This window comes from Doryrhamphus excisus, linkage group LG4, assembly GCF_037039965.1.
Source record: "Doryrhamphus excisus strain RoL-2023G ecotype Guam linkage group LG4, RoL_Dexc_Guam_v1.1, whole genome shotgun sequence".
In the NCBI taxonomy this organism is placed as follows: Eukaryota; Metazoa; Chordata; class Actinopteri; order Syngnathiformes; family Syngnathidae; genus Doryrhamphus; species Doryrhamphus excisus.
In genome coordinates, this window is record NC_136360.1 from 21,436,237 (window position 1) to 21,450,000 (window position 13,764).

The 13,764-nt window shown below is 37.9% G+C and overlaps 1 protein-coding gene across 1 annotated transcript in view; it reads left to right on the forward strand.

The window, feature by feature from the left end:
- The first annotated feature begins 1,089 nt into the window (after window positions 1-1,089).
- Window positions 1,090-13,764, forward strand: part of rx1 (retinal homeobox gene 1) — a 22,530-nt gene continuing 9,855 nt past the window's right edge. Inside the window, exons 1-2 of the mRNA XM_058073957.2 lie at window positions 1,090-2,398; window positions 3,401-3,736. Of these exons, the coding sequence (XP_057929940.2) occupies window positions 3,427-3,736 (310 nt within the window). The 5' untranslated portion in view covers window positions 1,090-2,398; window positions 3,401-3,426. The remainder of the gene's footprint in view (window positions 2,399-3,400; window positions 3,737-13,764) is intronic.

Genomic DNA, 13,764 nt, shown 5'->3' on the forward strand with positions numbered 1-13,764 from the left:
CCGATATTGCATTTTTATAAAAAAAAAAATTATAAAAATAGAATTGCATAGAGTTGAATGATAAATAATTTCTAAAATATGTCATGTTTTAAGAAAAAGACAAAACAAAATTGAAAAAGTTGTCAATTTTGCAAAATTAGTTTGTGGAAAATGTGGAATATTATGAAAATAAAGTCCAAATATTCTGAGAAAATTTAAGAAGAATAAAGTCCACATATGAAGAAAAAGCATGTCATTTTATGAGCATATAGAGTTGAAATATGAATGAAAAGGGGTTGTTTGTATTGGATTCAAATCATAATCATAAAATCTGAATATCATTGAACATATATTGAAGTTGAAATATATGACCTACAGCAGGGGTCTCAAAGTCAATTTACTTGGGGGCCACTGGAGCTCAGGTCTGGGTGAGACTGGGCCGCATCAGGTTTTCCAAAAAAAAAAACCAACAAAAAAAACACATTTATTAAAAACAAAAAAAAATTAAAAAACTTCCAATTTTCTACAAGAAAAGCTCTGATAAAACATTCCACTGTTCTCAAATATCTTACTTTTTATTTTTCTACACAAAATAAGATGAAAAATAAATAAACAAATCAAGAATAAAGAAAATCAATCAATCAGTAATAAATAAATAAATATTATAATAATAATAATAAAAACGTAAGAAACCACATATAGTTGGTGTGTAGACAAATGATTTTTTTCAGATTAAAATGAACAAAGCATTATTAGAGCCCTGTAGACATGACAAAACACGACTATAGTCACATTTATACTCTTTTTATTTACAACATATTGCGCAACTGCAGGGTCTCGAGACACATGCTAACTCGCAAACTAGAGAGCTAGCGACCTAAACGGTAGCCTTCAAGTTATTTCCTTTCAACTTAAATAGCCAAAAACTTACCACTTCCACACGCATCGGGAGGATAACTTAACAGTTATTTAACCTTTAACGTGAACATGAATCAAACGTAATAATTTTTTCTGGGTACATGATACCATACAGCATCCATATCAAACTTGGCACGGGCCGCACTAACATTAAACTTTCATATCGAGGCAGGGGCCTCAAAGTAGTGACCTGCGGGCCACATTTGGCCCGCGGGCCGCGTGTTTGAGACCCCTGACCTAACCGGTAGCCTTCAAGTTTTTTCCTTTCAACTTAAAAAAGCCAAAAACTTACCACTTCCACACGGATAGGGAGGATAACTATTAACAGTTATTTAACCTTTAACATGAACATTAATCAAATGTAATAATTTTTTCTGGGTACATGATACCATACAGCATCCATATCAAACTTGCGCCAAATGCGGACTTACCACTTCCACACGGATAGGGAGGATAACTATTAACAGTTATTTAACCTTTAACATGAACATGAATCAAACGTAATAATTTTTTCTGGGTACATGATACCATACAGCATCCATATCAAACTTGGCACGGGCCGCACTAACATTAAACTTTCATATCAAGGCGGGGGCCTCAAAGTAGTGTCCTGCGGGCCACATTTGGCCCGCGGGCCGCGTGTTTGAGACCCCTGACCTAAACGGTAGCCTTCAAGTTTTTTCCTTTAAACTTAAAAAAGCCAAAAACTTACCACTTCCACACGGATAGGGAGGATAACTATTAACAGTTATTTAACCTTTAACATGAACATTAATCAAACATAATAATTTTTTCTGGGTACATGATACCATACAGCATCCATATCAAACTAACATTAAACTTTCATATCAAGGCGGGCCGCGGGTTTGAGACCCCTGACCTACAGGATAGAGCATGAGACTTGTTAGCATGTCTTAGATGAGAGTAGCCTGCCTTCATGTTTGACCATGTGACCCTGGCCAACCCTGACGTCCCCCAATGAGCCAACTGTCACTCATCCAGCATCGGGGACATGTTTATGTTTGAGGTTGTCGTGCCCGCCTAGCGTCCAGATCACCTGTGAAGGAGGGTGTGTCCGTGCAGACATGTTGCTGGCGTGGAGCCAAAGGTCTGAGCGCATCTTTTGTGGTGAAAAGCCAAGAAAGTGTTCATTAGCCGAGGCCTCCTCCTGTGGCCGTCAATGAGACCTTTCATTGTGCCAATCAGGATTCCAATAATTCCAATTCATAACCTCCTCCTACTTCTCCTAAGCTCCTGTTTCACCTCCCTCCCCGTCCTCCTCCTCCTTGCCTCTTTCCCTGGCCTCTGGCTGCAGTGCACGCCACTCCCAGACTTTCCTCTCTCTTCCCCGGACTTCTCCATCATCCTGTAGTTTTTATTTACTGTGTTTTTTAAGAGGGATGCGAGGGAAGCCGAGTGGCAACCAAGGCGGGACGCTGGAGGCCTGAATGTGGACCAGGACCCGACTTCAGCCCATCCAACTCTTTACTTCTAACTGCAGGTCGGTACGGCACACACTCGTTTATACACACGTAGCGTATACACTACTGTGTGTACTATGTACTTGATGTATTTACATCATAATGCATTTGGAAGCCATATTTCACCGTTTACTTCAATACTTTATATATTATATTTATTCTCTCGTCATGACCACTCTCAAGCAGTATATTTTACTTTTACGCTACTCTAGATACGCGATATATATATTTATACTTAATACACACATGTACTGTACTATATGTACTTCCAAAGCACAGGGATGAATGATAATCAATAGAATCAGCAATAATAATAAAAACTACTTTCAATATAAATATTTATAAGGGTTATTTGGGTCAAAAAATGTAAAAATAAAAAAAATACTTAAAACAAACTTAATGAATCGTTCAATATTTGCTCAATATTTGTATTATTTTTTTTAATATATTTTATATATTTGAATATATTATTTGATATATTTTTTTTATATCAAATTTAAAAAAACTCATACGGAAAGCAAGAAAGTTACACATGATGGAGGTTATTATTTAAGTATGTCATCGTGCAAACTGAAAAAAATAAATATAAATGTTAAAAAAATAAAAAATACTTCAGATCAACTGATCAACTTAAAATTTTCAAATGATATTGAAGTATATAAAAACAAATACTTATTTAAAAATCCAAATGATCCCTGATATTTGCAGATATGCCGATACTGTCCGCCTCAATTTCCAATAGCGATATCAGTCGATTACGATATGTGTAGCATGTATCGGTTTTCATGATCGGGATCCAACCAAACGCGTTGACTTGTCCCCTAAAAGTCATGAGTGCGTCTTCGTCCTTAGAGACAATGCATAGACTCAGCCCCCCCCCCGACATCGTGTACAGCTAAGCGGGTTTAGGCACACGTCAGGCCTCCTCCCAGGTAACGAGGTGATCTCTGACCTCCGATTCGCACCCGCTCACTCAACTAAGACCTCCACCCTTCCTCCCTTCCTCCCTCCGCCGGCCGCAGGAGCCGCTGAGGGGCCGCACGCTCGGATGCATTTATCACTGGATACCATGAGCATGGTGGACGACAGCTGCCTCTCGCCCAGCAACTTCCACGACCTGGCCAAAGGCGGAGGCACGGTCACGGTGGGGGGCCACGTCCACAGCATCGACGTCATCTTGGGATTCAGCAAAGATCAGGACGCCCTGCTGGGCCCCGCTGCGGGGACCCCCGGGCCTCAGAAGCCGGACGTGGAGGCCTTGGCCGCGGCCGGCAAGCCGCACGAGTCCCACCCGTCCTACAGCGGCCACCTCGGCGCCCTGGGGGATGACGGCCCAGAGCGGCAGTACCAGCACCAGGGTGAGTGGGCACACGTGACTTTGACCGGCAGGGACCAGCAGGGACCGTTAACGGTGCGGATGCTAACGTCCACCCCAAATACACACCTCACCTCACCTCACTCCAGCCATGTGACTTCCCCCAGCCAATCAGCAAGGACCGCAAGCTGCTACCTTTCACTACGTCCATACAAACAACCAATCATTAAACACTACACAGAAGGAAAAGCCCTGGCTTTTTTATGACTTAGCAACACTTAGCATCTTGACTTGGCTTTTTATGACTTAGCAACACTTGGCATCATGACTTGGCTTTTTTATGACTTAGCAACACTTAGCATCATGACTTGGCTTTTTTATGACTTAGCAACACTTAGCATCATGAATTGACTTTTTTATGACTTAGCAACACTTAGCATCATGAATTGACTTTTTTATGACTTAGCAACACTTAGCATCATGATTTGACTTTTTTATGACTTAGCAACACTTAGCATCATGACTTGGCTTTTTTATGACTTAGCAACACTTAACATCATGACTTGACTTTTTTATGACTTAGCAACACTTAGCATCATGATTGACTTTTTATGATTTAGCAACACTTAACATCATGAATTGACTTTTTTTATGACTTAGCAACACTTAGCATCATGACTTGGCTTTTTTATGACTTAGCAACACTTGGCATCATGACTTGGCTTTTTTATGACTTAGCAACACTTAGCATCATGAATTGACTTTTTTATGACTTAGCAACACTTAGCATCATGATTTGACTTTTTTATGACTTAGCAACACTTAGCATCATGACTTGGCTTTTTTATGACTTAGCAACACTTAGCATCATGACTTGGCTTTTTTATGACTTAGCAACACTTAACATCATGACTTGGCTTTTTTATGACTTAGCAACACTTAACATCATGACTTGGCTTTTTTATGACTTAGCAACTCATAGCATCATGACCTGACTTATTTATGACTTAGCAAGACTTAGCATCATGACTTGACGTTTTTATGACTTAGCAGCACTTAGCATCATGACATGACTTAGCAACACTTAGCATCATGACTTGGCTTTTTTATGACTTAGCAACACTTAGCATCATGATTAGACTTTTTTATGACTTAGCAACACGTAGCATCATGAATTAACTTTTTATGACTTAGCAACACTTAGCATCATGGCTTGACTTTTTATGACTTAGCAACACTTAGCATCATGATTGACTTTTGTATGACTTAGCAACACTTAGCATCCTGAATTGACTTTTTTATGACTTGGCAACATTTGGCATCATGAGTTGACTTTTTATGATTTAGCAACACTTAGCATCATGAATTGACTTTTTTATGACTTAGCAACACTTAGCATCATGACTTGGCTTTTTATGACTTAGCAACACTTAGCATCATGAATTGACTTTTTTATGACTTAGCAACACTTAGCATCATGAATTGACTTTTTTATGACTTAGCAACACTTAGCATCATGAATTGACTTAGCAACACTATCACATATCACATAGCCAGTTTACTGTACATCACTTCTTACTGTATTTCAAATATACTCAACATACTCATTAAAATACATCATATACATCAATACATCAAATACAGTACTGCTAATATTCCCCATTAAAATGGGTGAGTTTTAATGAAAATCTTAAAAACAGTGCCCACTGTACACTATAGAGTGGTATAAAAAGTTTGGGCACCCCTGATCATTTTCAAATGACTGGTTGTTGGGATCAGCCATTCCAGGTAAATATATCATACAGAAAGTGTGCAATCATTATGTTGTCATGTCATTTGGCCACCCTTGTTGTTTTATTGATTTGAATACCTTTAACGCTAATTATTGGAACACAGCATGTGTTTGGTAAGCTCATTGACCCTTGACCTTCATATACAAGTGAAGCCAATCATGAGAAGACGGGTATTTAAGTTGCATCTTCTCTGAAGAGTAGCACCATTGTAGCCTCAAAACAACTATCATGTGCCCGTAGAGCAAAGATTGTTCAACATCATGGTGTAGGGGAAGGATACAAAATCTAGCTCAGAGATTTCAGCTGTCAGGTTCCACTCTGAGGAACATAGTGAGGAAATGGAAGACCACAGGCACAGTTCTGGTTAAGGCCCGAAGTGTCAGGCCAAGAAAAATCTCAGATAAGCAGAGGCCAAGGATGGTGAGAACACTCAAGGTCAACCCACAGACCAGCTCCAAAGACCTCCAACATGAGCTTAGTGCAGATGGTGTCACTGTGCATCCTTCAACTATTCAGCTAAAGCTTCATTTTGGAATAAGGTGCTGTGGACTGATGAATGTCAAATGGAGTTATTCGGACATGGGGGATGAGGAACACAGCATTCCTAAACAAACACTTGCTACCCACAGTAACATTTGGTGGTGGTTCCATCATGCTGGGGGGCTGCGTGGCCAGTGCAGGTACTGGAAATCTTCAAGTTGAAGGTGGCCAAATATTGGCACCTGCCTACATTATTTGACATAATGATTGCACACTTTCTGTAAATCCTATAAAGCAGGGGTCTAAAACTCAATTTACTTGGGGGCCACTGGAGCTAGGGTCTTGCGCCAAATGCGGACTTACCACTTCCACACGGATAGGGAGGATAACTATTAACAGTTATTTAACCTTTAACATGAACATGAATCAAACGGAATAATTTTTTCTGGGTACATGATACCATACAGCATCCATATCAAACTTGCGCCAAATGCGGACTTACCACTTCCACACGGATAGGGAGGATAACTATTAACAGTTACTTAACCTTTAACATGAACATGAATCAAACGTAATAATTTTTTCTGGGTACATGATACCATACAGCATCCATATCAAACTTGCGCCAAATGCGGACTTACCACTTCCACACGGATAGGGAGGATAACTATTAACAGTTATTTAACCTTTAACATGAACATGAATCAAACGGAATAATTTTTTCTGGGTACATGATACCATACAGCATCCATATCAAACTTGCGCCAAATGCGGACTTACCACTTCCACACGGATAGGGAGGATAACTATTAACAGTTATTTAACCTTTAACATGAACATGAATCAAACGTAATAATTTTTTCTGGGTACATGATACCATACAGCATCCATATCAAACTTGCGCCAAATGCGGACTTACCACTTCCACACGGATAGGGAGGATAACTATTAACAGTTATTTAACCTTTAACATGAACATGAATCAAACGGAATAATTTTTTCTGGGTACATGATACCATACAGCATCCATATCAAACTTGCGCCAAATGCGGACTTACCACTTCCACACGGATAGGGAGGATAACTATTAACAGTTATTTAACCTTTAACATGAACATGAATCAAACGTAATAATTTTTTCTGGGTACATGATACCATACAGCATCCATATCAAACTTGCGCCAAATGCGGACTTACCACTTCCACACGGATAGGGAGGATAACTATTAACAGTTATTTAACCTTTAACATGAACATGAATGAAACGGAATAATTTTTTCTGGGTACATGATACCATACAGCATCCATATCAAACTTGCGCCAAATGCGGACTTACCACTTCCACACGAATAGGGAGGATAACTATTAACAGTTATTTAACCTTTAACATGAACATGAATCAAACGGAATAATTTTTTCTGGGTACATGATACCATACAGCATCCATATCAAACTTGCGCCAAATGCGGACTTACCACTTCCACACGGATAGGGAGGATAACTATTAACAGTTATTTAACCTTTAACATGAACATGAATCAAACGTAATAATTTTTTCTGGGTACATGATACCATACAGCATCCATATCAAACTTGCGCCAAATGCGGATTTACCACTTCCACACGGATAGGGAGGATAACTATTAACAGTTATTTAACCTTTAACATGAACATGAATCAAACGTAATAATTTTTTCTGGGTACATGATACCATACAGCATCCATATCAAACTTGCGCCAAATGCGGACTTACCACTTCCACACGGATAGGGAGGATAACTATTAACAGTTATTTAACCTTTAACATGAACATGAATCAAACGTAATAATTTTTTCTGGGTACATGATACCATACAGCATCCATATCAAACTTGCGCCAAATGCGGACTTACCACTTCCACACGGATAGGGAGGATAACTATTAACAGTTATTTAACCTTTAACATGAACATGAATCAAACGGAATAATTTTTTCTGGGTACATGATACCATACAGCATCCATATCAAACGTGCGCGGGCCGCACTAACATTAAACTTTCATATCAAGGCGGGGGCCTCAAAGTAGTGTCCTGCGGGCCACATTTGGCCCTCGGGCCGCGTGTTTGAGACCCCTGCTATAAAGTTCATTTGACTTCTCATCTATCACTGTGTTGGTTTGCTCTATGATATATTTACCTGGAATGGCTGATTCCGACAACCAGTCATTTACATAGTAAGGAATAAACTGATATTATTGATATGATGGGAGTGATATTTATTGCATGTTGTAGTTTAGGAAGAGTGATGAGAGTGGAGCAGATGGAGTGTGTGTGTGTGTGTGTGTGTGTGTGAGAGCTGTGTAGGCTGAGATTGAGAACTAAATCACAAAACAAGATGGTACATGGGGGGGGGGGTTACGCCCCCCCAATCCCACTCACCCCCAATCCCATCTCCTTGTGGAATTCAGCCTAATCTTCTCTTGTCTTGTGTGGTGTGCAGATTAGAACGTAGGGGCCGGCATTGTGACGTTTAAATGTAATCTCAAGCTATTTCCACGTCGGGGCTCTGACAGGTGCTTGTTGACACGCCGCTACACTCACCAAATCATCATTCCTGCTGGGATGCCATATTTCTTACCTTGTTTTGGTCTTTGGGGGTAAATAACGACCCAAGAACGCGTTTCCACTTGAAGCCCAACTGGAAGCCCTTGGTAGCCCACCATAAACCTGAAGGAAGTAGACACTGACAGGACAGACCACCAAGCCCGAACGCATCCATGAAAATACAAATATAGCACATTTAAACACTTATATTATATTGCATGTATGTTATAGTTATTATTGTTTTATAAATACTGTAAAAATGGCTGTACTAGTCCTTCCTCGCCACTCTGTCTGCTATATCTTACTTTCTCTCATCATGTCTATTATATTGGGTCTTATAATGTCTACTATATTGGGTAATAATAATGTAAAGATGACTATAGGGGTGTTATTTCATGTGCAGATGACTCTAATAATGTTAAACAGTACATTTAGAAGATTGTAAAAAAGTTTTATATTTCTTATATGCCTAATTCTGTCTTATAATGTCTACTATATTGGTTAATAATAATGTAAAGATGACTATAGGGGTGTTATTTCATGTCCAGAGAACTCTAACAATGTTAAACAGTACATTTAGAAGGTTGTAAAGAGAGTTTTTATGTCTTATATGGCTAATTGGTCCTATAACGTCTACCATATTGGATAACAGGAGTGTTAAGGTGACTATAGGGGTGTTATTTCATGTCCAGAGGACTCTAATAATATTAAACAGCATATTTAGAAGGTTGTAAACAGAGTTTTGATGTCTTATATGGCTAATTTTGTCTTATAATGTCTACTATAGTGGGTAATATGAGTGTTAAGGTGACTATAGGGATGTTATGTCATGTCTCTAGAGGACTCTAATAATGTTAAACAGTGTATTTTGAAGATTGTAAAGAGGTTTTGTATTTCTTATATGGCTAATTCTGTCTTATAATGTCTACTATTTTGGTTAATAATAATGTAAAGATGACTATAGGGGTGTTATTTCATGTCTAGGGGGCTCTAATAATGTTAAACAACACATTTAGAAGATTGTAAAAACAGTTTTTATGTCTCATCTGGCTAATTTGTCCTATAAAGTCTACTTTATTGGGTAATAGGAGTGTTAAGGTGACTATAGGGGTGTTATGTCATGTCTCTAGAGGACTCTAATAATGTTAAACAATGTATTTTGAAGATTGTAAAGAGGTTTTGTATTTCTTATATGGCTAATTCTGTCTTATAATGTCTACTATTTTGGTTAATAATAATGTAAAAATGACTATAGGGGTGTTATTTCATGTCCAGAGGACTCTAATAATGTTAAACAGTACATTTAGAAGATTGTAAAAAAGTTTTATATTTCTTATATGCCTAATTCTGTCTTATAATGTCTACTATATTGGTTAATAATAATGTAAAGATGACTGTAGGGGTGTTATGTCATGTCTCTAGAGGACTCTAATAATGTTAAACAGTGTATTTTGAAGATTGTAAAGAGGTTTTCTATTTCTTATATGGCTAATTCTGTCTTATAATGTCGACTATATCGGGTAATAATAATGTAAAGATGACTATAGGGGTGTTATTACATGTCCAGAGGACTCTAATAATGGTAAACATCATATTTAGAAGGTTGTAAACAGAGTTTTGATGTTTTATATGGCTAATTTTGTCTTATAATGTCTACTATATTGGTTAATAATAATGTAAAGATTACTATAGGGGTGTTATTTCATGTCCAGAGAACTCTAACAATGTTAAACAGTACATTTAGAAGGTTGTAAAGAGAGTTTTTATGTCTTATATGGCTAATTGGTCCTATAACGTCTACCATATTGGATAACAGGAGTGTTAAGGTGACTATAGGGGTGTTATTTCATGTCCAGAGGACTCTAATAATGTTAAACAGCATATTTAGAAGGTTGTAAACAGATTTTTGATGTCTTATATGGCTAATTTTGTCTTATAATGTCTACTATAGTGGGTAATATGAGCGTTAAGGTGACTATAGGGATGTTATGTCATGTCTCTAGAGGACTCTAATAATGTTAAACAGTGTATTTTGAAGATTGTAAAAAGGTTTTCTATTTCTTATATGGCTAATTCTGTCTTATAATGTCTACTATTTTGGTTAATAATAATGTAAAGATGACTATAGGGGTGTTATTTCATGTCCAGAGGACTCTAATAATGTTGAACAGCACATTTAGAAGGTTGTAAACAGAGTTTTGATATCTCATATGGCTAATTTGTCCAATAAAGTCTGCTATATTGAGTAACAGGAGTGTTAAGATGACTATAGGGGTGTTATGTCATGTCTAGAGGGCTCTAATAATGTTAAACAACACATTTAGAAGGTTGTAAAGACAGTTTTTATGTCTCATCTGGCTAATTTGTCCTACAAAGTCTACTTTATTGGGTAACAGAAGTGTTAAGGTGACTATAGGGGTGTTATGTCATGTCTCTAGAGGACTCTAATAATGTTAAACAGTGTATTTTGAAGATTGTAAAAAAGTTTTCTATTTCTTATTTGGCTAATTCTGTCTTATAATGTCTACTATATTGGGTAATAATAATGTAAAGATGACTATAGGGGTGTTATTTCATGTCCAGAGGACTCTAATAATATTAAACAGCATATTTAGAAGGTTGTAAACAGAGTTTTGATGTCTTATATGGCTAATTGTGTCTTATAATGTCAACTACAGTGGGTAATATGAGCGTTAAGGTGACTATAGGGATGTTATGTCATGTCTCTAGAGGACTCTAATAATGTTAAACAGTGTATTTTGAAGATTGTAAAAAGGTTTTCTATTTCTTATATGGCTAATTCTGTCTTATAATGTCTACTATATCGGGAAATAATAATGTAAAGATGACCATAGGGGTGTTATTTCATGTCCAGAGGACTCTAATAATGTTAAACAGCACATTTAGAAGGTTGTAAACAGAGTTTTGATGTCTTCTATGGCTAATTTTGTCTTATAATGTCTACTATAGTGGGTAATATGAGTGTTAAGGTGACTATAGGGATGTTATGTCATGTCTCTAGAGGACTCTAATAATGTTAAACAGTGTATTTTGAAGATTGTAAAGAGGTTTTGTATTTCCTATATGGCTAATTCTGTCTTATAATGTCTACTATTTTGGTTAATAATAATGTAAAGATGACTATAGGGGTGTTATTTCATGTCCAGAGGACTCTAATAATGTTGAACAGCACATTTAGAAGGTTGTAAACAGAGTTTTGATATCTCATATGGCTAATTTGTCCAATAAAGTCTGCTATATTGAGTAACAGGAGTGTTAAGATGACTATAGGGGTGTTATGTCATGTCTAGAGGGCTCTAATAATGTTAAACAACACATTTAGAAGGTTGTAAAGACAGTTTTTATGTCTCATCTGGCTAATTTGTCCTATAAAGTCTACTTTATTGGGTAACAGGAGTGTTAAGGTGACTATAGGGGTGTTATGTCATGTCTCTCGAGGACTCTAATAATGTTAAACAGTGTATTTTGAAGATTGTAAAAAAGTTTTCTATTTCTTATATGGCTAATTCTGTCTTATAATGTCTACTATATTGGGCAATAAGAATGTAAAGATGACTATAGGGGTGTTATTTCATGTCCAGAGGACTCTAATAATGTTAAACAGCATATTTAGAAGGTTGTAAACAGATTTTTGATGCCTTATTTGGCTAATTTTGTCTTATAATGTCTACTATAGTGGGTAATAGGAGTGTTAACGTGACTATAGGGGTGTTATGTCATGTCTCTAGAGGACTCTAATAATGTTAAACAGTGTATTTTGAAGATTGTAAAAAAGTTTTCTATTTCTTATATGGCTAATTCTGTCTTATAATGTCTAATCTATTGGGCAATAAAAATGTAAAGATGACTGTAGAGGTGTCATTTAATGTCCACAGGACTCTAATAATGTTAAACAGTACATTTAGAAGGTTGTAAAAAAAGTTTTGATGTCTTATAGGGCTAATTCTGTCTTATAATGTCTATTATATTGGGTAATAATAATGTAAAGATTACTATTGGGGTGTTATTTCATGTCCAGAGGACTCTAATAATGTTAAACAGTACATTTAGAAGGTTGTAAACAGAGTTTTGATGTCTTATATGGCTAATTTTGTCTTATAATGTCTACTATAGTGGGTAATATGAGTGTTAAGGTGACTATAGGGGTGCTATGTCATGTCTAGAGGGCTCTAATAATGTTAAACAGTACATTTAGAAGGTTGTAAACAGAGTTTTGATGTCTTATCTGGCTAATTTGTCCTATAAAGTCTACTATATTGAGTAATAGGAGTGTTAAGGTGACTATAGGGGTGTTATGTCATGTCTAGAGGGCTCTAATAATGTTAAACAACACATTTAGAAGGTTGTAAAGACAGTTTTGATGTCTTATCTGGCTAATTTGTCCTATAAAGTCTACTATATCGGGTAACAGGAGTGTTAAGGTGACTATAGGGGTGTTATGTCATGTCTCTAGAGAGCTGTAATAATTTCTTGATGATTGATTTATTCATAGGAAACTTTCATGTTTGTGTGACCGGTGGACTCGGCCCCAATGCTAGCAGACCACAAGGAAACGGATGAAATGAAAAGATGAAAAGATGACATGTTGGGGTAGACGATGATGGTGCTTTTAGAAGGCAAAGTACCGGTTCACGTGTTTGCACGCATCCTGGCTATAAATATTGTGTCTTCTTACATAAGCCATGAAAGTGAATTGAGTCATCCAGTTTGAGTTGAGGTGGAATTTGCATGTTGAAAAAAAGCCAACCCAAACTACGAGGCCACTGGTGACATCGGTCCTTTGTGTGCAACTGTCCCATGAAGTCTACTTCCTTCCCCTCGGATGAGCAACTTTCCCGAGTCCATCGCCCTAACCCCGTCCCCCGTACCCCGCACCCCCTCCCCGCGTGCTGGCTGCTCAACAGTGGGCGGCCTTCAGACGGACGGCTGCGATGGGCTGACAGGCACAAGAGCTGGTCACTGAACCACACCCGACCTCGGGCCTTTGTCCCGACCCGGCCTTTTGTCACGGGCCGCTTAATGAGAGCCCCATAAAGCCATCTCCCCGCCCCGCATTGTCGCCGCCTCCGCTTTAGCTCGCCACTTGAAAGAGCACGGCCGCGTCGCCTTTATGGGCCATCAACGCGTCTCCTTCTCAGACGCTGAGCTGCTGCTCTGGCTAACTGATGATGATGTCATCAGCAAGCAAGTGGAA